The following is a 25,202-nucleotide window of genomic DNA, read 5'->3' as shown; positions in this document are numbered from 1 at the left end:
CTCTGCACCTTTCCTTTGTGTGTGCATGGCTCCATTGTGCATTTTCTCTCCCAAGTGTTGCTACTTAAGTGGTTATACCTGGAAATGAGATTAGAGACGATTGAGCTGCTAGGGTAAAGTAAAATAAGCATCTTTTTTTGTGCCGGCGGAGTATTCTCTAGCGTGCTGTGTTAAACGCTAGGTGGGCTACATGGAGAAGTCAACAGTTACAGTTGTTGTCCTGTTGTAACTATAATAGGTCCGCTGTCAACTCCGCCGAGAGTAAACAATTTTCTACCCACTATCTACATCAATTATACATAATTCATAATGCCATCAATAATTCACCATGGTGACATTACCAATAATAACAATACTCTGTTTTCACTGTGAAAAACTGTTGCCTTGGTAACGGAGATGAACCAAATATTCCCAGGAGGAACGATGGGAACACAGGAACAGCACAGAATTCCCTTCCGACCTCACTTAGTAATGTTGTCACACACTCTCTCTCTCCCTCCGTCTTCTCTCTATCGCAAACATGCGAGCGCGCACACGCACGCACTTTCTGCTCACATAAAAAACTAGGTCAGATAATACAAACTCCTGAGGGGTTTTCTGTTTTGTCTCTTTAGGATTTCAGGGAAACTAATGGAGAGACTATTTTTGGGAGAAAAGGCTACATCTCTGTACCGTTGACTCCTCCCATGCTCTCAGTAAATAATTGCAGCAACGACTATGAAGAGCAGAAATGCTGAAGCAAAACTTAGTGTCGCTCACACTGCCACAGAACGTGTGTGTGTGTGTGTGTGTGTGTGTGTGTGTGTGTGTGTGTGTGTGTGTGTGTGTGTGTGCGCCTATCTGTAAAAACCTCATATGCTCACCTCTGCTGTGTTCTTCTTAAACTCCCGGCTCAGGTCGATGAGTTTCTTGCGGGACTGCTCGCTCTCATCCTGTCTGCTGGCGAGCAGTGTGGCGGTGGCATCGAGCTCTTTCTGCAACACAAACATACAACCCGAATTTAGTGCACGACAGATTTGTAACAAGGTCAGAAATCAAGTTCCTAATAATTGCATTGTTCACTTTAGCATGAAAGTTTCTGTGACACAAGTTGCACAAGCAAAAAAAGATGAGTTGATCAAACAAGGCATTAAATGAGTTAATTGGGGATTCATATTTGCAATTATCCTTCATGGAGTTTTTTAATATTATCAAATGATCATCGAGGAAACGTGAAAATTCAAAAAGTACACAAAACCCAAAAAGAAGAAACACTATACATCTCACCACCTAGTAAGTCATCAGTGTATAGAATTAATCCATAAGCTTGTATTTTCAACAATGGAAGCGATCTAGTAAAATCCATGCAGAGTAGGGCTGGGCGATAAGGACCAAAATGTCTGAAAATGGCAATACACAATCTAAATCTCAATATTTTTTAACTTAAAGTCTTACCAGAATGACAATTCTAGGTTAAAAATGTTGATGAAAAATGCCACACAGAGATTTATTAGCAAATAGTTGCACAATATGTGCCACTTTTGGCTTTTCCTCCTCTTGTTTAGGGTCTGGGTTAGGATGCACTCAATAATGTGCTTTTCAGAAGTAGAGAAAAAACTCTCCTAAAACCAGTATTTTAATAATAATCTCAGAAATATAGAGAAATTGTAATGGGCACTATTTGACTGTACGCTATAAATAATATCAAATTTGTGTATGATGCGATTTGTACTGTGTGATTGCATAAATCAAAACAAGCAAAAAAAAAAAACGTATTTTGCGGCGTATAGGAGACTATTTTTTTCCTTTAAAGTTGAGGGTGTGGCCAATGTGACAGTACGCTCTGTGTGGATTTTTCAGTCAGTCGCACATGTGTCCAGTGAAAGCAGGTGTCGGGAGGCAGAATATTACTGACAGTCACCTAGGACCCTATGAAAATCCACGTTAAGAGAATCGCGGACGGAATCACGGAATCGACCAAAGAAAATGGTTAAACGCAGAAATGGACAGAATCGACATGAAACGCCGTCACAGTGGGGCAAGGAACATTTTTTTCTAAACAGGGAAATGTGTCCAGGGAGTGCTTATTAGATGAACCGCCATCTTCCTTCTTGTCCTGGTTGCATTAAACTGCCGAGACCACCAAAACACTGTCTAAAAACAACACAAATCATCACCGACTCCTAAATACAGAGCCACCAGTGCCAGTTTAACTTTGCTGTGCTGTAGAGCTCCGTTCGTTTTTTTCGTGTAGCACAGCGGCACTCCGTGAGAAGGTGATCATCTTCACCTGCTCAGTTTTCGAACTGTTGTGCCTGGCTAACTAAGAATGACTCAGTCCGTGTTGCCCTTTAGTTCTTTTTATTCCAGCCTTTTGTCCGTGCCTCGTAGGTACACATTCACAGTCAGCAAGCTACCTCACGTACAAACGTGTCAGTGGGAACTTCCGTTTTAAAAATTTAAAGTCCGATGGAGCAACGTTATTCAAATGTTACATTCTAACGACGTCTCATTAGAGCTACAGAAGATGGGATCATTTAAATTAGGTTATTTTAAACTAAGTTGATCAAAACTTAATCATTAAACCTGCTCAGGTTCAGTAAACCATTGATCCCTGAGAGGAAATTGGGTGACATTAATACTGTTCAACTTCTCATACATCTTTTTTTATGACATAAATAATTAAAAAGGAGCAGTCAGAATAATTAATGTGACTACAACTTATATCTACCTTTTATTGTGTCTTACTTTATTTTTGATATACATTTTTGTTTAATTATGAATTTTTTTATTTATTAGTATTTATTTTGTTTCCTCACTAAAAACTGAAAACTAATATTTTCTTTAAAAAATGATAAATATTTCTAAAAAAAAATTTAAAAAATTAAAGTGGAAAACACGGAATTTGGGAAAAAATAAAACGGAATTTGTAAAATGTTCTTGGAAAATTGCTAAATTATTGAAATGCTGCCAAAAGAGCGGTGAGTTCAATAGCCCAGAAAATACAGCAGATATATCTCAATATAGATGATATTGTCATTTTCTATATCACCAAAATAGAAAACTTAATACAGTATATCTTGAATCATGATATATTGCCCAGACCTATGCAGAAGTATTGCCGTTTATGATTAAATTAATTTATCTGCTATGTAATAACTAAAGTCAGTTGTCCTTAACTTAATCATTTATGTACAGAAAAAAAAGACATGAGCTGCTCGAGATGAGACAGCAGACTCCTTTGCCCATCTGGCATAAAGCAGAAAACTCGCCTGGCCTCAGCTACACTCTACGTAGCTGGAGGAGAAGCAGAGGACAGAACCACAATGCACATGTCACGCCAAGGAAAACCATGTTAGTCTGATCTGCTTCCAGAGCAAACAGCTTCTTTTCAGGCTATCTGTCCATGTCTGCGTCTAGCATGACATCTTCTCAGCAACACACCAGCCAGCCACATCCATATCCATCCAAGCAGTGTGCCACACTTCTCGGCTACCAGTTGACCCCTCCCCTTCTTCTGTGTAACAACAAAAGCTCAATTATCAACAACAGCAGTGTTGTCAAGGCTGAGCTAAGGTTGGCCCTTATGCACCTCCACTCTGCATTGTTATTAATAGCTTTTTATGGGTCTCGTTCCAGATGATGGGCCAAGTGCTGACATTAACAAGGCATTCAGGCCTTGTAAAAATTGTATCTCTGCTGAGTACACGAGTATTTCTTTAGGATTCTTGCCCTGCATTAAACTTAGCCTTCAGTTTTCCATATTCTCAACAGATCATCCAGTCACTTGTTCAACCAGTAGCTCTTTCTCTTCAGTTAAAATATCTTCTTTTTGCTTAACTCAACTCTCCTCCACTCCCCGCCCCTCGCCCACCTCCCATCAGCCTCCTGTGAGGCCGCCCACCCCTGAGAGTGATTACACGCTGCTGAAGGGCCGTTATGCTAACTAACGCACTAATCATTTAATACACACATTACCACGGGGGCCCTTGTGGCTCAGTTTGCTGACAAGGTCCCAAAACACACTCAAGCACACATACCCCACTCACCTTCCCTTCCCCAAAACCCAAAAACTGAGAAGAAAAAACAGCCCTTGGAAAAGAGAAAAATAGTGATCAGCTACTAATTAGGAGACATTCCCCCCATTAGGGTAAAGTTTAAATCCCTGATGGCACATGATTTTGTTTTATTTGTACATTATAAATAAATATGACAAAAAGACTTGATTGACTGTCCTCAGCGGGGGATTTTACACAGCCATACAGGATTTTTGTGAGGGGGATAAAACTTCTCACTTATATTCATCATGCCATTCTACCCAAGCTGCTTATGGAGCAGTTGAAGTAGCAGGCTGTCTGCCCGTGGCCATGGAGCAGCTGCACTGTCTGTTAGTGAATTCGAGCATGCTCAGAAGCTTGTGCAAAGCTTGATGAAGGGAAGAAGCTAATAAATTTTAATCATGTTAAATTAGTTGTCCAAAAAAAAAATCTGAATGCTCTAGTTTATGAACAGAGGTGTAATTACAATATTGGGGAAGATTAGCTACAGAAAGAAGACGAATACACGACCCAGTTAGTTCCCAAAATTCCGAATCAAACTGACAGATTTTAATCAGAATATGATTACAGTACAATGTTTGGCCTTAAGGCTTATTTTTCAGGCCAACGTGAACTGGATAGATAATTACTTTAGGGTTAGGGTACATTTTTGTTTTTTTAAACAAATCTAATTCACCTATGTTATGCAAAAACTATAGGAATGTATATCACTTTTTTTTTCATCATGTGTAAAATCCACATTTCCCATGTACCGCAAGTCTTTACAACCAATATAAATTTACATTACAACACTGCTCACTCATTTGGACAAAACAGCAGCATATTAAACTCTTTAAGATCTGCCAATCTATCAAAAACCAAGTCTGAACTAAGAAGTCTTAAACACAGCAGGCAGATCCTGGTTCATCAATGAAAGGGCTAAAGTGATGTAAACTTAAACCATAACCCTCCACAAGAGTTACTGTGCCAAACCCAGATGCCCTTTATTCTGTCCAATCCCTTTCCAATACCCTGCACATGTCCCAATGCGTTACCAAATCCCTCATCCCAAAAAATTCTCACTGCTAAGCTAAATAAGCACATAACACATGAAAGAGGATTGATGTGATGCCAAGAGGGAGGGGGATAATTATGGGCATGGTCTTAGTTATCATTTTATTTTTTCACAAAAAGAATCCACAGATGAAGTCAGATTTTGACTATGCGGCAAACTCTCTGCCCAAATCAGCAGACAGGGGCAGACTTTACACTCATTTTGCTGATAGAGCGTAACATCCAAATGAGCACAGCTGCCTGCTGTTATTCAAACACAAACACACACATAACTCTTCACTACTCCCATTTCAAGCCACATGCGATTTAAAATGATGACCTAATATATTTAGGTGCCGAAAGTAAAACACTGAACAAGTAAGTTTAGCCATATTCTCTGCAGTAGTTGTTTACTTATGGCGTGGGATATTGGCAGAAGTGGACATTAATGGTGTCAGTGTACTTTCCACTATGGCAAAAAAAAAAAAAAACACATTTGTAATGTAGCTTTACAATCAATTAAGGTTTAATTTTAATGGAAAGATCAAACTGAATTTCTTTTTTATTAAACTTTGTTTATTAGGTGTTTCTTTTGACAAATACATAAAAACATCTACTAGGGGTGGGCGATATGGGGGGGAAAAAATCAAATCACAATTTTTTCTTTGTAAAATGATAATCACGATTTTATCCCAATTTTTTTCATTCAGATCATTTAGACGATTTTAAAGATATTAACCAATAAAACAAACCAATTCACCACTGCCCTAAAAGGAAAAAAGGGATAAAAGATAATTTAAGTCAGGGTACTATTCAAACATTTTTAAAAATGTATGCAAGCAATTTTTAAAACTGGTTTAAATTAGAGTTATTTTAGTCACACACATTTCTTTTTACTTTGGTTAACAAAAGTGATGTAGCATAAGCAACACTTGCTACATAAGAAGGCAGCATATCAGTCTAGTGATTTTGAATTGTTTTTGTGGAAACAATATGTTAATAAAATCCTACTTTAGGCGGTCTTTTGAACCCCTTATTTCCAATAGTTTGGACAATGATTTACTTTACAAAATAAAAGGTTACTGCTTTGGTTAAATTAGGCCTGGGTGATATAGACTAATATTCATATTTCAATTAATTTCCTCAAAATGGTGATGTAAATTCAATTTATTTTTTTATTTTTTTCAACATAGCCATACAAGAAAAACAATAATGGGTCAATGTCAGTGGATAAAAATGCCACAAAGACCCTTTCATTGATCACAAACAGCTCAATATAAACATTTTGAGGCACTTTTGACTTTTTCCTTCATTGAGGCTGAAATGTGTGGTTAAATTCTGTAGTGTTGCTAAATCACATTCAGAACGCTGTCCCTTTAAGTGTTGTGTAAACAGCCCCATGAGCTGCTCCACCAGGGCAGCGTTAGTTAAAGAAGAGCAAGATATGCAGTGTTTCCTCAAACATCTCTCAGTGCTTCCAACACTCAGAACTGATGGAGTTTAACAGAGGACGGATGGATATCTGCACTGAACCTCCGACGGGCAGCCACTAAAAGGAAGCAGCACTGCTGTGTGTTTGTGAACTGATATATATATATATATATATATATAAATAAATATATAACAAGACTGTTTGTTTCAAATATGTCCAGTTATTCAATCCTAGCAAATACCAACTTTACAGTTTCATCACTGATGCGACTAAAGAAAGCAGACAGCTACTGTAGATTAATAGATGCCTCTGAATGTACAGGTAGTTGAGGACCATTCATTTCTATAATAACCGGAATGGTGACATGTCACGGCAGATCAGACAACAGCAATAGGAGTGTCCGCATCAGATTAAACAAGAGGTAATGGTAATGCAAATAGACCTCTTAAATACCTGTACATATAATTTACAATCCATAAATAGATTACCAGGTTTAAACCCATGGAGGAGAATCATGCTAGCCAGGAGGAAGGCTGATCAGGTGGACTTCAAACCATCTGGCCAACCACAGGGATTTCTGTTCTATATTGGCTGACATTAGCCATCAACATTTTACAACATTTTCAAACTTAAGATGATAGCAAAAAGTTTGATACGCACTCTGACGATTGATTAGGCAATATTTCTTTTTTATGTGAGACTACATAACACGTAATTATGTGTTATTAGCCGATGACAGGTCTCACAAAAAAAATCAGAGGCAATGTATGTAACTGCATTGTTTGCAATGATAACAGTGGGGTGGCTAGGTAACAATGTTTGTGCACAAAGGAAAGTGTATTGAAAACCTTATGTGAACTGCTTCTTTGGCTCTGGTCCATGATCTGTGTCTCCAATAGACAGACTTTGTGTTACTAAAACAAGCTAATTTACTGCTGTGTCATTTTTTTCCTCCAATTCCTAATATCTCAGGAACCATTTTTACATTTGTGGTAGCTGAATTTGGATGTGTGATTGCTGTAACAGCCCTGCTTGGCTTGGCTGGACTGGCCCACAGCAGCAGTCCCTGTCCTGGTTCATTTGGTCATCTGGTCAGCTGTAAAGACGATTGGAACAGATTGCTAACACTCCCTAGAGAGACTTCAACACCGACCTAGCCAAGAAGCCTCTTGCTGCTCCACACGCGTGTGCTCTCAGATGAATGCACAGACAGGCCGCTGCAGTAAGTTGAGGAGCCCAGTCTTTCCACATTCTTTTGAACTTGGTTTCAAAAGCCAAAAATCCATGGATAAGTTTGCCCTGTGAATGCTGGCATGGCGAGTTGTGTTCACAGTTGGGGAGGCGTAATTTGGCCCCTGGCAAAAATGATCATCTAACCATTTTAACACTGTGGTAATACTACTAAAGGCAGATAACAGTCACAGGTAAACATATCCTATTACCAATGTCCATCGGACACAAGGTGCATAAGTTCTGTTCATCTTTTAATGAAATTCCTTCCACTCGTCTGCAGATGGAGAGAGGCCTTCTATCTGACTAATGGGCTCTAATTACTCTAATGAGCCACAGGTGATGATACAGTGAGACTGATTAATTAAATGGGGGGGGGCAATCAGACGTGTCAGATTATGACAATCATATTGACTACAGATCAAATGAGATAACAGCAAAAAGACACACGTTAATTCACATATAAAAACTGTTGTCGCATTCCTTATGTACTAATGCTCCGATGATGCCAGGACAGATAGGCTGGTTAAATGACAACAACGTTATTGTGATTGTCACAGTAAAATAAAAAGTCAATCTACAGCTGCCGTGTGGGGCACGTCAAAGAAGAAGCCCTAATACAAGATTTTACTTTGACTTCCACTCCAGTTAAAAAGCTCTGGACTGGAACTGCTCTAAACACTGTGGTTAGACATAATCTACTAGTCACACATGCCAAGTAGTCTGCTACCACTCTTTTAGTCCTAAAAACCCTGCATGCTGCTGCTCCCTATCAGAGAGTGTTTCACATACAAAGCTGACAGAGTACCACCCTGAATTTAGGCCAGCCATAGACAGAGTCGCAGAGAAATAAATAAGTTTCTTCTTAGCGGTAATAACACCATTTCAGTCACACAGATGAAGGTATCATTTGAAAATAACCAAAAAACCCCTATTTTGTGTTAACTAAAAAGTCTGGAGCCTTTTAACAGCCAAGTAGTTTGCAAAGTAACACAGATGACGTTTTGTGAAGTGCCAGTGCAGCCACTAATCTTTTATCTCTGACATGTCTGAGGCTGTTATGTGGTTATGATAGCAAACAGCAAAGGCGTCTGGAAAGATGTCTTATCTAAAATCTACGAGGCCTACCTTTCAAATTCCCCCTCCATCTCCCCATGCACTGCATTCCACATCCTATGCGTCTGACTATTCTGTACAGCAAACCCACTGAGAGTGGGTGAGTTGTGGGGTGTAGGCTCCGTCAGGAGCGACAGCCCCGCTTGCTGCGTTGACACGGTACATGATCACAGATCACAGGCACGCCCCCTCAAAATGCGGCGCAACAAGAAACACGGTTAGAAACGACAATCCTGGATGCCTGCATGACTTTCTACCTTTGACAAAGCGGGGTGGAAAAGTTTTTTTTTTTAACCAATTGATGTTTTCAAAAACCAAAAAAAGATTTAAAGTGTTTTTCTTCTGTCTCTCTCTCTCTCTCTGGGTTGGAGTGAACACTATTATTTAACAAAGAACATTTTACAGTGACAACTGAGCACTGAGAATAATGCTCAAATGTGAGTTTTTATATATTTGACTTTGTGAGTACAGAGTAGTAGGAGGTAGGGTCAGCTCTACGCTCTCCACAGTAAACTAAGACATTCTTAGTCCCAGAGCATTTTGCTCCCTTTTTTGAACATAGATCCATATCTACCAACAGCTCAAGAGCTGTCAAGACTCACCTCGGTGCTGCTGACGCAAGTCTGGATCAAAAACAGCCTTTTTACACCTCTGCTTCGTTTGTATTGATCCGTGTTTCTCTGCTGAGAGACTGCTTGTTGTTTTATCTGCCCAACATCCAAGCCTTAACTCTACTGAAGCTTACTGAGAGCTAGTCATTATTTTGCCTGACCTATTGTCTGACAAGGGGATTTGGAGGCCAGGCCTGAGCCTAAATACAAATATAATGAGACTAAGATGGTTTGTGGTGTAGGAGAGGTTCGGCTTGCATGGTCTCATTTTGAAGAGTTCGAATTTAGCTGGAGGCCTGTGTCACTAAGGGTGAGTGGTGGGGAGTATGCAATGGGAGGAGAGGGTTATGACGATATACTGGGGTGTAATGCATTGGTGAAAGGGCAAGATTTTTCATCCCTGCGTTTAAAGGGTGGAACGGCTAGGATATTGAGATCTGAGATAGGATCAGAGGGTAGTGAGCTGTTTCAGCTATGATAAAGGCCACGCATTACAAACACAGCACAGCGATAGGAAGAGAAAGACTGTGAGAAGAACAAGAAAAAGAAAGAAATAAGCATCAGAAAGAGAGAAAGAAAAAGGAGGACATAGAAAGAAGACAGAACAAGTATCACACCTTTCATCCTTGAATTAATGTCTCCCCTCTGCCAGAAAGCCATTCCGTGCCAGTGAGAGGAGATTGGGGAGGGGATGAGTGCACAGATACAAACTAAAAAAAAAATGGAAACTGTGATCTAAGAGAGGGGCAAAAGGGATTTATCAAGTCTGGTAGAAGAGGTTCGATCTCTCGCCTGTGGTATGCATACAAGGCCTAAAGTTTGAGCTCCATGCAACTTTCATTTGTTCTCACCAGTTTGAGCAACATCAAGTACACGCACACACACACACACACACAAAAACACGCAATCGATTGTCGACACTGTACGGCTCCTGAAACATGTCTTTTAGCCTCTTATGTGTGTGACCTTTGACCCAGACTGGAAATTTTTCATAGGTGCAACTTAATTATGATTTTGTCTGCTCTTAATATGTGTCACCCTTTGATTTTCTGTAATTCACTCTGACTTCCAGAAAAGGCTGACCGGCAGCTTTGCTCTGTTGGCACAGTTACAAGACGGTCAAAAAAGGTGTGCATCACTCTCATGTGCCTCTGGTACATTAAATCCCTGCTCTGCATGATGCCCTTTTTCCACAATCTAATTTAGCCTCATCTATCTGCTGTATGTTGTAATTTTCTAGACACCTGATGACACGTCAGCTTGAGCTGTGCCACAACCTATAAAAGCAGCATGTTGATTTTTCCACATAAATTAAAAGCATAAATCAAAATGGCTCATTAGTTGAGACATATCTATATGGCTAGACAATTTCTTGTGCCCAGTCCTTGCTGTCACTATTTTCTAGCATGGCCCGGCCTCTGACTGAGTTTGACACCCATGGTCTATACGATCATCATCAACAGAACATGTCCCGGGGCCTAGTCTTACTCAGCCTTTATGAGTAAGAGAGTTCTGCTCTGCTTGCACGACTTTTAAAAAGGAAATGTAGAGAAACACAGTGAGAAGCAAGGAATGAGCAGCATAGCTAATCCTTACTGTAATGACAGAATAATTAGCTTGTGTTAGGCTAAGTAATGGGTTGTAATTATATCATTTATTCTGTGTGTTAAAAGAATGTGATATAAAGCCTGTACAATGAAGGAAGAGGAATTGAGCTCAGTGGGAAGTAGGATGAAGCATGTGTAAGAGCCCAGGCTCTTTCTATTGATTGATCCAAACATCAAACGAACCACTAGAGTAATGGGGGGAGTGAAGGACAGCTAAAAGCTATTTGGAGCCTTCGCTGCATAAAAGACCTGACCTGTTCCACACAGCCTACATATCAAAACCATCAAACAGCAATCAATAGACCAAAGCGGTCAACTCAACAAACCGTCACCCTACTAAAACATCAAACCCCCGGCCCAAGCGTCAGATGATAGGCTACACTCAGCTTATCCATTACCATCAGATAAAGAGGAGATAAAACACAGAGCCTAATCCTTTCATGTGTCGTGACAGCCACAGCAGCCTCCGAGGCATTCCTTCAGTCTGGCTCTCAAATAGTTTTATGGCGGAAGGCAGCCATTCAGTCAGCCAGCCAGCCAGAGCTGTTCTGGTCTGTTTGTCTTATTTCACAGTTTACACGCTGTTTTATAGCTAGTTATTATGGTCGCCATGGTGATGCCATACGTTTTTATGGTCTTTTGGTCTGAGGGCAGAGAGTGTAATAAACGAAAAAAAACACACATGAAAACAAAGACTTGCAAAACACACTCCTGCTGTGGAAAGGTCTCCTATCCCTCCCCATACTCCCTCCCTCACTTTTTATCAGTCCCACCAAATGCATATCTCCCCTCTTTCTGCTTCATGTGAAACATGGATAGGCTAACGCAGATTTGTCCTCTCTCATTCCACATCTGGAGCTGATCAGAGGGCCCCCTGGACGTTAAGGCCTCTGGGCCTATTAATAACCATACTGCTGAACTCAGGGTCAGACAGCAGTCAGCGGATGAGCCTGTGTCTACTAAACACACAGTCCACCCACCCCCCTTCCTCCAGAAGACAACTCTCACTTTTAAAATGGAGACGGCACAGTACTAGGTTTGGCAAAGAACAGCCAATTTCACGCTTTTTAACCAAGGCTCACGAGGCTCACCTGACCCACCCGACCTGAGCAGAGGTGGGTTCATAAACCGTGCAAAAAAGGGGAAAACAAAGACTAATGTTTTTTTTTTAAATCTTACATTTGATGATTAAGATTTAAAAGAAACCCAAAGATCTGTTCAGGGGAAAAGATAGGGATAATTAGGAAACGGTTTCCTTTTTTTTTTTTAACACAGAAGCAAGTTCAAGTTCAAGGGGGTAAAACCTGTTAAAGACAGGGCAGATGGTAAGGTCATCATCTGTTAGCGCTAAAGGTTAGCCGAGTCAGACAGTCCAGGTCAGACTGAGAGCTTCAGGGTAACACTACTTCTGAACCTTGGCTCCAGACCAACAGCTGCTTGGGTCAGAGGGGTAGGAAGAGGTCACCGTTGTGTCCCATCAATTTAATCAAATGGCAGATACAGGCGATACACATAAGATTTGTTTGTAAAAAATGGGCCTTATCTGGCCCTAAAAATTTAAATCAATCACCTGGTCAATACTGGGCAGACAATACCAGCTTTATCAGCCAAAGGTAGTTGACTCAGTGATGACTGCAAGTTAAAGGGGCAATTCAGGACCAAAGCAATGAAAATATATGAAGGCGTCTGTGCGTAGAGTTCCTTAACAAAAGCTCAAATGACTACAGAAAAGTTTTGCTAACCCAGAAAACAACAAAGTAAACCACTGAATCCCAAACCGAACTGAGAAAACAAATTGTTAAGCAAACACATCCCCCATCCAGCACATGTGCGTGCACACTCACACACACGCACCTGTGAATACAGAAGGGGTTGAATCATCATAATTGGTGGTAGTTTTCTGCTGAGCCCAGCCAGCAGTCTGTGTTATTTTTAGAGGGCTGACACAGAAGCAGGACGTCCATTTACTCTGTGAGCAGGCAGCGGGACCATCGGGTGCTCTGGTTGCTCTTAAAACTACCAAAATGGGAATGAACTCAACATAAACACAGCACAAGGTGTAGACACTCGGAGAAATTGGTTTAGCTTAGATTTATTGTCATTTCACCACTGTTACTTAAACATTAAGCTCCTTGTGACAGAGGGCTGTCGATGAAAAAAAACCAAATCCACACCAAGTTACTGACTGATCCACTGAACAAAGGGCAAGTACTGAAAATGCTTTCCTCAAACTGGTGTTTCTTTTGCCTTGTTGAGCTTTTCACTGCCAGAAAATAAAAATGTATGAAGAGTGAAGGCTAAAAAAAAACATAAAGTGAATAAAAGTTGAAAATATGTGACTAATGTATTGAGTATTGGTGTTGACTATGGATATGGTAAAAAGAAGCAATGATTGACATCGAATATTACACAGAGTGAGCTATTAGCAGAGAAAGCCATATCATAATTTAATCCCCCACACCATCAAAGTGCATCAATATCATAATTCAATACCAAGAACCATTAGCCAGCAGCACACCAATATCATAATTCAATCTTGAGCCCATCAGCTCATGCCAATATCATAATTCAATACTTGGACCATTAAGACAAACCAATAGGCCTATTAGAATTCAATACCTTTGGTCAATGGTCTAACAGGACACTGATATTGGAGTCATATGTTGGCATGGGATAAGGCCTGCTCAAACACTTCCTCACTCCATATTTAGTGCAATGCCTGATAACAGTGTGATAAACAACACTAAATTTAGCCAGGGCCAATTGGTTCACCAATAGTTTTGCATCATTAGACACAGAGTATTTGCTGCAACAACACATTTTAAAGGGCTTATGCAAAGTAACACATTTGGGGATGAAAACTGCATCACATTAACTTCAAACTAAGCCTCTAAAAAAAAACTCACCAAAAAAACTTTACCTAGTATCTGATCAACACAGTACAGCTAGTAAGGGTGTGCCAAAATAGCGATACGATGATATATCGTGAGGTTTCGTCTAGCGGTACGTCATCAATTCCTTGGCACCAAACATAGATATTTATTTATTCATTTAATTTTTACCCTTTTTTCCCACTTATTACACAAGTTAACTATAGGGCCCTATAAAATCCACCTTAACGAAATCGCAGACAGAATCAAATGGACAGAATCGGCATGAAATGCATCACTGTGAGGCAAGGAAAACATTTTTTTAATGGGGAAATGTTTCTGGGGAGCGCTAATTAGGTGCACCGCCCTCCCCACCCAACTTGGCTGCATTAAACACCGCCTAAACAACCTGGAACCCCATCTGAAAACCAAAAAAAATACGCAAATCATCACCGACTCCTAAACACAGAGCCGACCAGTGCCTGCTTAACTTTTCTGTGCCTGTAAAACACCGTCTGTCTCTCGTCAAGAGCAGCGGCGCTATGAGCAGCTTCACCTGCTCAGAGCGTTTGAACAACATCTCACCAGAGCTACAGAAGATCCGTGTGAAAAGTTGTGTATTGTTGTGGACGAGACCATCGATACCAGGGTAATGCACTGACTGAAATGTTTATTTTTCGTATGTAGTGAAATTTTCCAGTTTTCATCAAACAAGTTAATTCTGAAAGCAGCACTGATGTGTCCATGATTACAGGGACGTTGATAATACGAACTCTGAAACGATTATTTTGTGCATTCATTTTGTTTTTAATAATTTAAAGTTAATTTGCACAAACATCATTAACAATATTTTGGTGAAGCATTATTTTCTATCAGTCTTTCCTTAAAGACTTACACATACCACAAGAACATGTGACGAGTTGTGGTCAGTATGTGATAAGAAGAGCCACTGTGCAGGATACACTTTGTTTTACTTGGCTGTCATTCATGTGAAATTGATTGACAATGTTTTGTAATTCCTGTGAAATGGATTCAGTATTGTCAATAAATTCTGAATTTCAACAGTGACACAGATGCTGTAATGTATTGTGGATTAATTTTCCCGTGATATATCGATTATTGTCGTTTTGCAAGCAAAGATATTGTCGTGATTTATCGTATCGCAAGGTACCTGGCGATACCTAGCCCCAACAGCTAGTATAAACCAGGAGGGATTACTGTTTTAAGACTAAGTTGCAATCTATATCCTGGTCAAAGAAGGCCCCATATCCCACAAATAGCCTCCTATCCTGTAAGAAAATCAAAACTTATCTTTGAAAGGGATAAATGATTAATGAAGTGATTTACAGGAAATACAGCTACAATCAATCAGTCGAAGGAGATGGACCTAAGAATGCACCAATCGATCGGTGCCGATTTCCCTTATTTTGGGGAATCGGCGATCGGACGATCCTTGCATATGAAACCGATCTTTTTCGTCGATCTTCTCAACCTCCGCAAAAGTCAGCCACTGTCCTCTTCTGCTGTGAGGGGACTGACAGGCCCACCCACCAAGTCCATGTGTGCATGTGCCTGCGTGCGCATGCCGCTGCTACACAGGATAACAACAGTCACAGAGGCACGGTTAGCTTAGCATGTTGGCAGTAATACACAAAAAAAAAGAGAGAGCAAAGAATCGCAATTTGCAATTCCTGTAATGCGGAAATAAGTCCTGGTGGAGCTGCAAACAATACACTACCTCATTCACCATTTAAGGTACCACAACACCACTGAGTATGAAGCATTTGAAGCTAGAAATCAAGCTAATGCTAAAACTAAAGCGTAGCAAAGAGCCAGTGGGCTCTGAGCAGTGAAAAGAGCAAAGCAAATATGAAGAAAATTATGGAGTTTATGGCTTTGGACATGAATAAAAAGCTGACACTAATGTATAAATGACTGTAATAAGTGAGAGAACAACTAACCTGTGCCATGTTCATTCCGTCATTACACCTTGACTTTAGAAAATGTTACACATGATGCACTCTTATTTTTGTAGAATGTTTGACTTTAGGAGCTTTTATCCTTTTTGACATTTAAATATCCACAAAGCTGCTGCATTTGAACATTTTTTATTTCTGCTCTACAAGGAAACCTAAAACTCAGGACATTATTATTTGCATCTGCAATTTTCTTTATTTGTAAAACTAAATACTGCTGTGCACTTCACTTCAAGCGACAGGAATAGTGCACTGTCACTTTTCCGGTCGTTTTGCTCCTTCTTTGGATATGAAGATTTTTTATTCCCCTGAAATGATATGCTCAACTGTACCAGATAGCATCAACCATTGAACATAATAAGGATGTTGGCAATGTTTAATGGCAATGACGTATAAGGATTCTCACTGCATTATATTTTATTTCCTTTTCGGAAATGTAAACTGAATTGCGAAATTGTGTTGAGAATCTTTTTGGTTTTTTTTTTTTTATTAAATTCTGTTTACAAATTTCAAAGATTCCAATAAAATATAATGGGCATCATCAGACATGGTTTGCATGAATACTATGATGGAAAAAAAATAGAAATACTTTGAAACTTTATGCAGCCCTACAAGACACTTGGAAAATCATGTCAAATAGGGCAGAAAATAATTTTTTTTCTTCTGATATTTTATCAATATTTGTGTGTATTTGTACAATATTTCAGTAGTGGTTACAATGCTTTCAATGTGTTGCAATGGTTACTTGATGCACGTGATTTTATGATGGCATTGCGTAATGACTGCAATATTTACGTATGCACAGGCATTTTATTTTCATATAATCTGTTCAGATCAGTGTTTAAACTGACACAATAGGATCAATTAATTTTTCTTATTTTTGTGCATTGTCAGTAACTCAGGGTGCTTTATCCTTAATGTTCTCACTTACAGTTGTTACAATGCCGTCATTATGTTGTCATGGTTACTTTGAGACTTCTACACAGTAGTTTCAGTGAAAAGAAACTTGTTGCACTTTATTTTATGATGACAGTGTGGAACGCTGCATTTTCTTTTTTTTTCAGTGAAAATGTGCAAATCACTAATAATAAATGGGATGTTTTGAAGCAAATAGTTTTGACTCAATTTGTCCTCTAAATGATCAATATCTTCTGATGAACATATACACTAACTTGATTTTTCATCTCTACGTTTACTTTTGATATTAACTGGGTAGAATATTGTGATATCGCGACCCAAGTATCGTGATACATATTGTATTGCAACATCCTTGCCAATACTTACCCCTACTGGAAATACTATTGTACCTAAATTGCCAACAATTTATACAAATTGTGCAATGCGAAAATTTCAACCAGGTAGAAGAAAAAAACAGCACCTGAACGTCAGCCTGTGTGCTTCATTTGATGTTACACAATGGCAGCGCAGCTCAAGCTAGCGTAGGGCCCTATAAAACCCGCTTTATTTTTTTCAAAATTCCCATTAATTTTTTCCCAAATTCCGTGTTTTCCACATTCATTTTTTTTAATTCTGCTTTTTTAGACATATTAATCAATTTTTTCAGAAAATATTGGTTTCTAATGCCTGTGAGGAAACAAGGTAAATGGACTTGATTTTATATAGCGCTTTATCCCCACACTGAAGCAGTCTCAAAGCGCTTTACATATCAGCTCATTCACCCAGTCACTCTCACATTCACACACCAGTGGGACAGGACTGCCATGCAAGGCACTAGTCAACCACTGGGAGCAACTTAGGGTTCAGTGTCTTGCCCAAGGACACTTCGACACATAGTCAGGTACTGGGATCGAACCCCCAACCTCTCGATCAGAAGACGACCCTCTACCACCTGAGCCACGGTCGCCCTAGATAGATACTAATAAATAAAAAAAACCATAATTAAACAAAAATGTATGTAAAAAATAAAATAAGATACAATTAAAAGATAGATATAAGTTGTAGTGACATGGATTATTCTGACTGCTCCTTTTTAATTATATATATCATATAAAGATGTATGAGAACAGCAATAATGTCACCCAATTGCAAATTCCCCTCAGGGATCAATGGTTTACTGAATATGATCAGGTTTATTGATTAAGTTTTGATCAACTTAATTTAAATTAACCTAACTTAAATTATCCTGATGACATCATTCCAGACCGTAATGACTAAAAAAAAAAATGGACACAAGGATGCATCAGTTATTTCATCAGAAGTTATCATTAATCTACAATGTTTAAGATGCTACAATCCCCGGCATCGATAGTCTCACAGATCTTTTGTAGCTCTGAGGAGATGTTATCAGACACTGAGCCGATGAAGCAGATTAAAGCTGACTCATGTTTTCATCAAGAGCCGAGTTTCACAGGCACAGCAAAGTTAAGCGGGCACTGCTCGACTCTGATTTTAGGAGTCAGTGATGATTTGTGTAGTTTTTTGGCAGTTTAGATGATGTTTGGGGTGGTTTAGGCGGTGTTTAATGCAGCCAGGATGTAAGGGGGGTGGGCGGTGCACCTAAAGAGCGGTCCCTGGAAACATTTCCCCATAAAAAGACATTCCTTGCCTCACGGTGACGGCGTTTCATGCCGATTCCGTCATTTCTGCGTTCAACAGTGGATTCCGTTTTCATTGGTCGATTCAGTCTGCGATTCCGTTAAAGGGGATTTTATAGGGCCCGACTAACGTTAGCATGTCATCGCTGTGTGGAAACAATGTAATGATCTCAGAACAGAGGAGATTTATAAATGGAGAAGATAATGACGGTCCAAGGTGTGCATGCGTGGGTGTAAGATATTCATAATGACTATTGTATACGTTGCTTACTGAAAAGTAATTTTAATTACTGATTTGATATTTTAAGGTTTATTTTGTTTCTTTTTCTATAGTTCCCATAGTTGTTGATTACATTGATCATAACATATCATTATGATAGGTAGGACTGTTTATTGTCCAAATCTTTGTTGTTCATCACTGAGGAGATACTTTGACGTTCAACAGTATTCTGGAGGTCTGTCTCACCGTCTGCAACATCTCAGTAGTATTTCTACTAATATATAATACAGAGGCTGTAATAACTTAGTTATTAAACATACATATTAGTTTTAAGGACATTTTTATTCCCGTGTAGTTTATTTTGTGCTTAAATTGAACTGTCATTTAAAAAAAAAACTTGTGTAATAGACTGGTTGATTAAGAAAAATCGACAAGGAAAATAATCAGTTGGCAACATCCTACCATCTTCCTTCCAGATATGTAAAATAAATTGGCCTCCTGCTCAAATCCACAAGTGGAACCAGCCACTATATTCAAACATAAGTCTAAAGAGAGGTGTCCGGTCACAGAGGCTCTCACTGCACTAGAATACAGAGCAGCACAATAATGAATGCCTCTGTCATGAGATACAGTGAAACTCTATGATGCTGTAGGTGAGACACCAAGAGGGTCTGTAAATAATGCCAGTCGCTTGAAAATAGGCCTGTGGAAATTGTTTTCTGTCCTCTAGGGTTTGGGTGTTTGGGGGAAGTTTGAAATGCTGTTCAAAAATGTATCACAAATAGAAAGAAAAAATCGGAAGAAATTTGGGATACAATATACCGTTGATTGTTACTATACTGTATTTGTGCAATTGTCCAGCTGAATATATACACTGTAAAGAAATATATATATATTACAAAAAAATAAAAAACAAGGAAGTGGTACCAAGCTGAACCCCCAGACTAAGGAACAATAAATCCAGACTATTGAAGAGATTTATTTAATGGAGAGTCTGACTCATGTTGAGACTGCAGAGAACCCAGTCGGAGGAGAAATGGGAGAAATGGACGTTATATAGGAATAAGGGAAGCGACAATGTGAACTGTGAGGAGGCATGTCAAAAAAGACACGTGACCTTGAGTGATTTTAAAACCTTTTCTCCTGTAATTCTGTTTTTATTGTATTTTTCTTTTTGATTTATTTAGTTTTTCCTTAAAGCTTTTACAATTGTTCAAAAACAAATAAAAAGAAAGTTGCAAAAAATAAATAAAAAACATCAGAACATCAGAATGTAGCGTACTTGCATTAACTTTAGTTTTGTGTAATTTGGATTATGGCAGACAAATGCTGTGCATTTATTTTTTGCAATAAATCAAATATCTAAAGTTGAGGACTCGGGGTCTCCACTGAGAATTAACGGTTTAGAGATACAAGAAGTTTAGCTTTTGTGGAGCTGCACAGAATTGCCTCCTTCGTCTGTTCACTACTCTACAACCTCTTCGAAAGTGAGATGACAAAGCCCCGACTGGACTAACCCGGGGACAGACCAAAGACCTGACATGCACTCGTCACTCGCTGTGACTCATGTTTAGTCGCTCACCACCCACCGACACACACAGAGAAACCTCAGTCCCACTGCCAGGTTTTGTCACTGGGCAGAGGAGTAGTTGGCTACAGTAAAAGCATGACGTTATGCCCCTTCCTCTGTGCTCCCCCAACCTGTGCAGCAACAGAGGGGTAAAAATATCCTAGCAGTGAGTTCAGACAACCAACTCATAAATTAACACTAAAACTATTGCAGATAACAGCTAGCCAGTGGCTGAGAGATTTAAACCACTCAGGTTGCCACTGAACGCTGCTCTGGGATCATTTTACAAAACCCTTTTCCTGAATTTAGCCATTAGGAGGCGGTGAGAAAGAGCGCGGTCTCGATCAGCTTTAATCTCGGTCACAGTTTGGTCTTATCCTAACTTAGAGAGATACTTTTCGGAATGATTCATGAGTTTATTGTTCCAGGACATGTTATGAGGTGCGAGGTGTTCACAATTGTGCCTTATTGTGCACTGGAACGGACTGTTATTAATTTTGCAATCCTAGAAAAGTTTGTGTGCAAGTTTAAGACAAAACCTAATTAAGGCTTGCCTTAATATAAGCTGGGGATGTCCCGATACCGATAATGCAGCCTTGCGTATTGGCTGATACCAATAACAATCACTTTTATTACTTATTTTGTAGTGTGGAATGTTAGAAAAGGCATGACCAAGTGATGTTACTCAAACAGAGAATAGTCACCAACAGTAGGTATGAGAAAAACTGACCCATTTATTATTAACCAATTGGTTACATACAGTAAATTTTAACCTTATCGGCTCGATATCCGATATCAATATCAAATCGGGACACCCCTAAATAAGCACAGTCTTTCATCGCTCCAAAGCAGAAAACTAAGCAATGTCGTAGCAAACTGCTTGACTGGGTCCAAAAACAACACCACAAAGAAAGAAAAACAGCAAAAAAAGAACGAAAAAAAAAACGAGGGAAAAAAGTGATGATCCCTCTAAAGAAACTGAACTCTGTAATGGACAGACTGGGATTACAGACGTTAAAACCTCCTCCATCTGTAATTCACTGTCACCCTGCCATCATCTCTGAATCACTGATCCACTTTGCAAGTGTGCAAGACCTTGCTAAAAGCATCACTGTTGTATCCATTTGTGTTTGTAGTGGTAAGAGGGAGAGAGGGAAAAAAGGAAGAAGAGGGAAGAGAAAAAAAAAGCATTCAGAGAAGAGACAAGTTAACATCTCGCTGTGCTGTTTCAAAGCACTCTCTGTCCTCGAACAACCACCTAGCTAGTTTCTTACACGAGGAGTTGGACACATTGATCAAATGGGATTTTAATGAACATCAGCAGTTGTAGCCTAAGGAATAGACACTGGGACAGCTTAGAGCTACTGACATCTTAGTTGGGTTGGATTTTCATCATCAAATGAAACAAAAAAGGGGTAAAAAAAAAAGAAAAAGAAATGAACAAATAAAATTATTCTTCAGCTGGAGCTTCTTACACAGACAAAACAACATTCGATCACAAGAAGGAAGCAAATGAGAAGGCAATTGGCTGACAGGACGATGTGTTTATCACCATCATATCATGTTAACCCTGGTTGTCCTCAAAAATGTGGATCAGAGGAAAAGGTTCCTCTGTGAAGGCTCTCCTTCAGGAGCCTCTCAGTGGGAGGGAGTAAATAAGATGTCATCAATAATAGACAGTGAATGTTCCGAGCAGTCCTGAACACACACACACACACACACACACACACACCAGCTCCGGCTGATTCCTATCCTGCAGACAGGCCTGCCAACCGCCAGCCTTTTTGCACACGCTCAGATTCACTGTCCTGACTAATCGCTTGTGATAGGGGGCTTTGCCATAATTACCCAGGGCCTTATCACAAACTTATGCGATGCATTTTTCCTGTCCTGGCTGCTGGCAGTGCCTTCGCGGTTAGCGCTGGCAGTCAAATCTTTGAAAAAAAAAAAAGACTGATCTCGGACAAATTCTCACACACAAACACACACACTCACATACCAGTTCATGAAGGGCAGAATAGGTGAACGCAGGGTGAAGGGCCAGTGAGGAGAGAGAGGGGGAAAAATATGAGGAGGAAGGCAGGGGAAGGGGGGAGGAGGAGGAGAGAGGGGGGGAAGGCAGGATGGGGGTGGGAGATAGATAGTGAGGAAAGACAAGAAAAAACAGTCTCAGTTGTTTTTTTTACATAATGCATGAACAAGGGGGCATGAGTAGGAGGACCAAACAAGATGAAATAAATAGGAGAAGTGAAGCTTTGATGATGTGGCATTAGTGCAACACAAAGCCCACTGGAAAGACTTGTTCACTTTTCCTTTTGTCTAACCGAGTTATATGGGCATCATGACCTACTTAAAAGTTTAAATCCCAAAATCGTAGTCTGGGGGGGGGGGGGGGGGGGGGTGATGTATGGAACAAGTGGCTCTTATGCCTGCTGCTTAATATAATCTTATGTTAATGGAGACGCCAGGCTAATGTTCATAAAAACGTGATTTGAAATTCAGCAATGCATGTGAAATGCCACGGGAGTAAACACAACAGTGCCATTGTCTTGCGTGTCTTGTGATGATGGGTCAACATACAGTGGTGGCTACGTTCACGCGAGGGTTCCAACTAAAAGGCCCCGATGCCCCCATGCACGCGCAAGATTAGTGTCGTGCACGAGCCAGGGGTTCACCACAAATCGCAAGGTCACGAACCATCACAAAAACATTTATTACTAATACACCCTCACAAACACAAACAGCGTCCCGTCTACTCCACCACAGACGTGGCAATGTGTGTTTAAAACAAGTCTCACTCTTGACTGACTGTGTGTGTGTGTGTGTGTGTGTGAGTAATAACCCTGTCGTGAAACCAAAAATAAAGGTGGAAAACAGCCATGAATGCGATTTCTGAAAAAAAGTATTTAAATACTGTTAGCTCGGTGAGCTGCTAATGTTTCTTTGAATTAAACTTAATGGTGGAAAAAGAGGTTAAAAAGCGCCCGGTGAGCGTCCGTGTTGCCCGTTTCAACGGCTGGTGTCACCACAGCGCCACCGTAAAATGAGTCGCACTTATTTTTTTTCCCCCAAATAATCCGACCTTACAGCGGCTAAAGCGACGCGCTAACTACGGCTACTCGCTCCGGTAAAAGTTGAAGAAGACGTTATAAAGGTATCCGAGCGACGGCTCTAAGCCAAAGCCCCGGCCGTTGAGTGTTAAAAGGTAGCCCGTCAATGCTACGTCGGCCCCGGCTGTGCCCGGTTGCAGTGTCCGATCGATGTTGAATTGAACAAAGAGGATCAATTTCTGATCAGCGAGAGAGCCACTTTCATCAATGTGAGGAAGAGCTCCTGAATTCACCTCCTAAACACCAAGCAGGCGGCCGAGCAAAAAAACTACAAACCACAGCCGAGCCACGGCACCGAGGCGGCCGAGGCAAAGCGGGGCCAGGCGGTGGGAACGGAGGCTGTACTGACCTGTAGTTGTTGTAAGTCAAAGCGCTTCCAATATTGGAACATCGATCCTGCGTTGGCCGCCATCTTGAGACATATTGAGACAGGAATGAGATGCTGATAGAGAGCGCGGGGGTTGGAGTTCAGTGGAGAGGACCGGGCAGCTTGAAGACCCGGACCGGATTCAATCCACCACCTGCCCCCGGCAATAGCGACCGCATGGAGCGGAGTCACGGCGCAGGGGTGTCGCCTTAATAACGCCATTATAATTGCTTAAATAGCTTTTTATTTTTTTATTTTTTTATCAACATTCAGATATTACAGGTAAACAGCTATTTCTATAAATGTTTTGTGCGCTGAAAGGCAAAAAATGTGCGCACGAAATAAGCCCACCTTTTTATATTTTCGATAGTTTTGATTACAGCTTTATAAAAGAGCTAAGGTCATCCAAAAATATTGTCAGGAAGCGATTTGGAAGCCATATCTAAAAAGGAAAGAAAAAAATCCCTCTGTAGGGGACATTCAGACCTCTGTGTGTAGAGAGATAAACCAAATCCACAACTAATCTTGTTATTACACCAATTAGCTCAGCATAACAGTGAGATATTACAACAACAACAACAACAAAAAGAATAGAAAAACAGAACCTTTCCATGGATCTTGATAATTCAAAAAATATTAATTTCTATTTATTTATAGGTACACATATTTCTACATTTGATAATATCAGAATCAATAGTGAAACTGACCAAGAAAGGACCTAGTTTATGTTTTTACACATATACAGAGCAAAATTGTCAACCTTGGGGTCGTGACCCCATGTGGGGTCGCCTGGAAATAAAATGGGGTCGCCTGAATTGTCTAGTGACAATAAAATAAGATATACATGCTGATTAAAATTATGTTTTTTAATTCATTTTTATTTTTTAAAACTGTATTTAATTTTTACATTTCCATTTATCTATTTTTGCACAATACATATATATATATATATATATGGGGGTTGTTTCATTTAATCTATTGCTGTTAATCGGCTCCAATTGGTGAGCGGCAGGCAGCCCAGTGGTCAGAGTGTCATTTTGGATGGATCTCATTTGTTGAAGTGACCTTGAGCAAGGCACTGAACTCTGGCTGCTCTTGAGGCATCACTCCTGCTGACCATGTCCTCTGACCCCTCCCAGCATGAGGATGAGCCTCTGAGGGAATATGCAAAGACATTTTAGTTGCACTGTTTTTATACTTTACAACCTCATTTACCTTAAAACACAACGTAGACCTTATCATTTGCTTCCAAGCATTAATTTTTGCATCCAAAATCCAAGCAGTGTAGCTTGGATTTATCAGGTTGACACCTGGCCTGGTAAAAAAAAAAAAATCACATTATTTCACGATGACAGTTACATAGTTTTATAGCTTTATTTTCATCTTAATGTCATCTTGCATTCCTGACATGCAACCCCAGCTGCTTGGACTATCATCTTAATATACATCTACATACAAAGTACTATTAA

General features: G+C 39.9%; 1 protein-coding gene across 7 annotated transcripts in view; it reads right to left on the bottom strand.

Moving 5' to 3' along the window:
- Nucleotides 1-23,899, bottom strand: part of cux1b (cut-like homeobox 1b) — a 76,677-nt gene extending 52,778 nt beyond the window's left edge. For 2 of the 7 annotated variants that reach the window (XM_028465705.1, XM_028465706.1), the window contains exons 1-2: nt 23,716-23,897; nt 864-974 (exon numbers count right to left, since the gene is read on the bottom strand). In XM_028465705.1, coding sequence (XP_028321506.1) covers nt 864-974; nt 23,716-23,778 — 174 coding nt within the window. In that variant the 5' untranslated portion in view covers nt 23,779-23,897. Of the gene's footprint in view, nt 1-863; nt 975-23,715 lie in introns of all 7 variants that reach the window. The other 5 variants (XM_028465711.1, XM_028465712.1, XM_028465709.1 and 2 more) reach the window with 4 other exon arrangements.
- Between the last annotated feature and the right edge of the window lie 1,303 nt (nt 23,900-25,202).

Source organism: Gouania willdenowi, chromosome 13 (genome assembly GCF_900634775.1).
Source record: "Gouania willdenowi chromosome 13, fGouWil2.1, whole genome shotgun sequence".
NCBI lineage: Eukaryota > Metazoa > Chordata > Actinopteri > Blenniiformes > Gobiesocidae > Gouania > Gouania willdenowi.
Note: the sequence above shows the minus strand (reverse complement) of the source record. Positions and strands in the feature narration are given on the sequence as shown.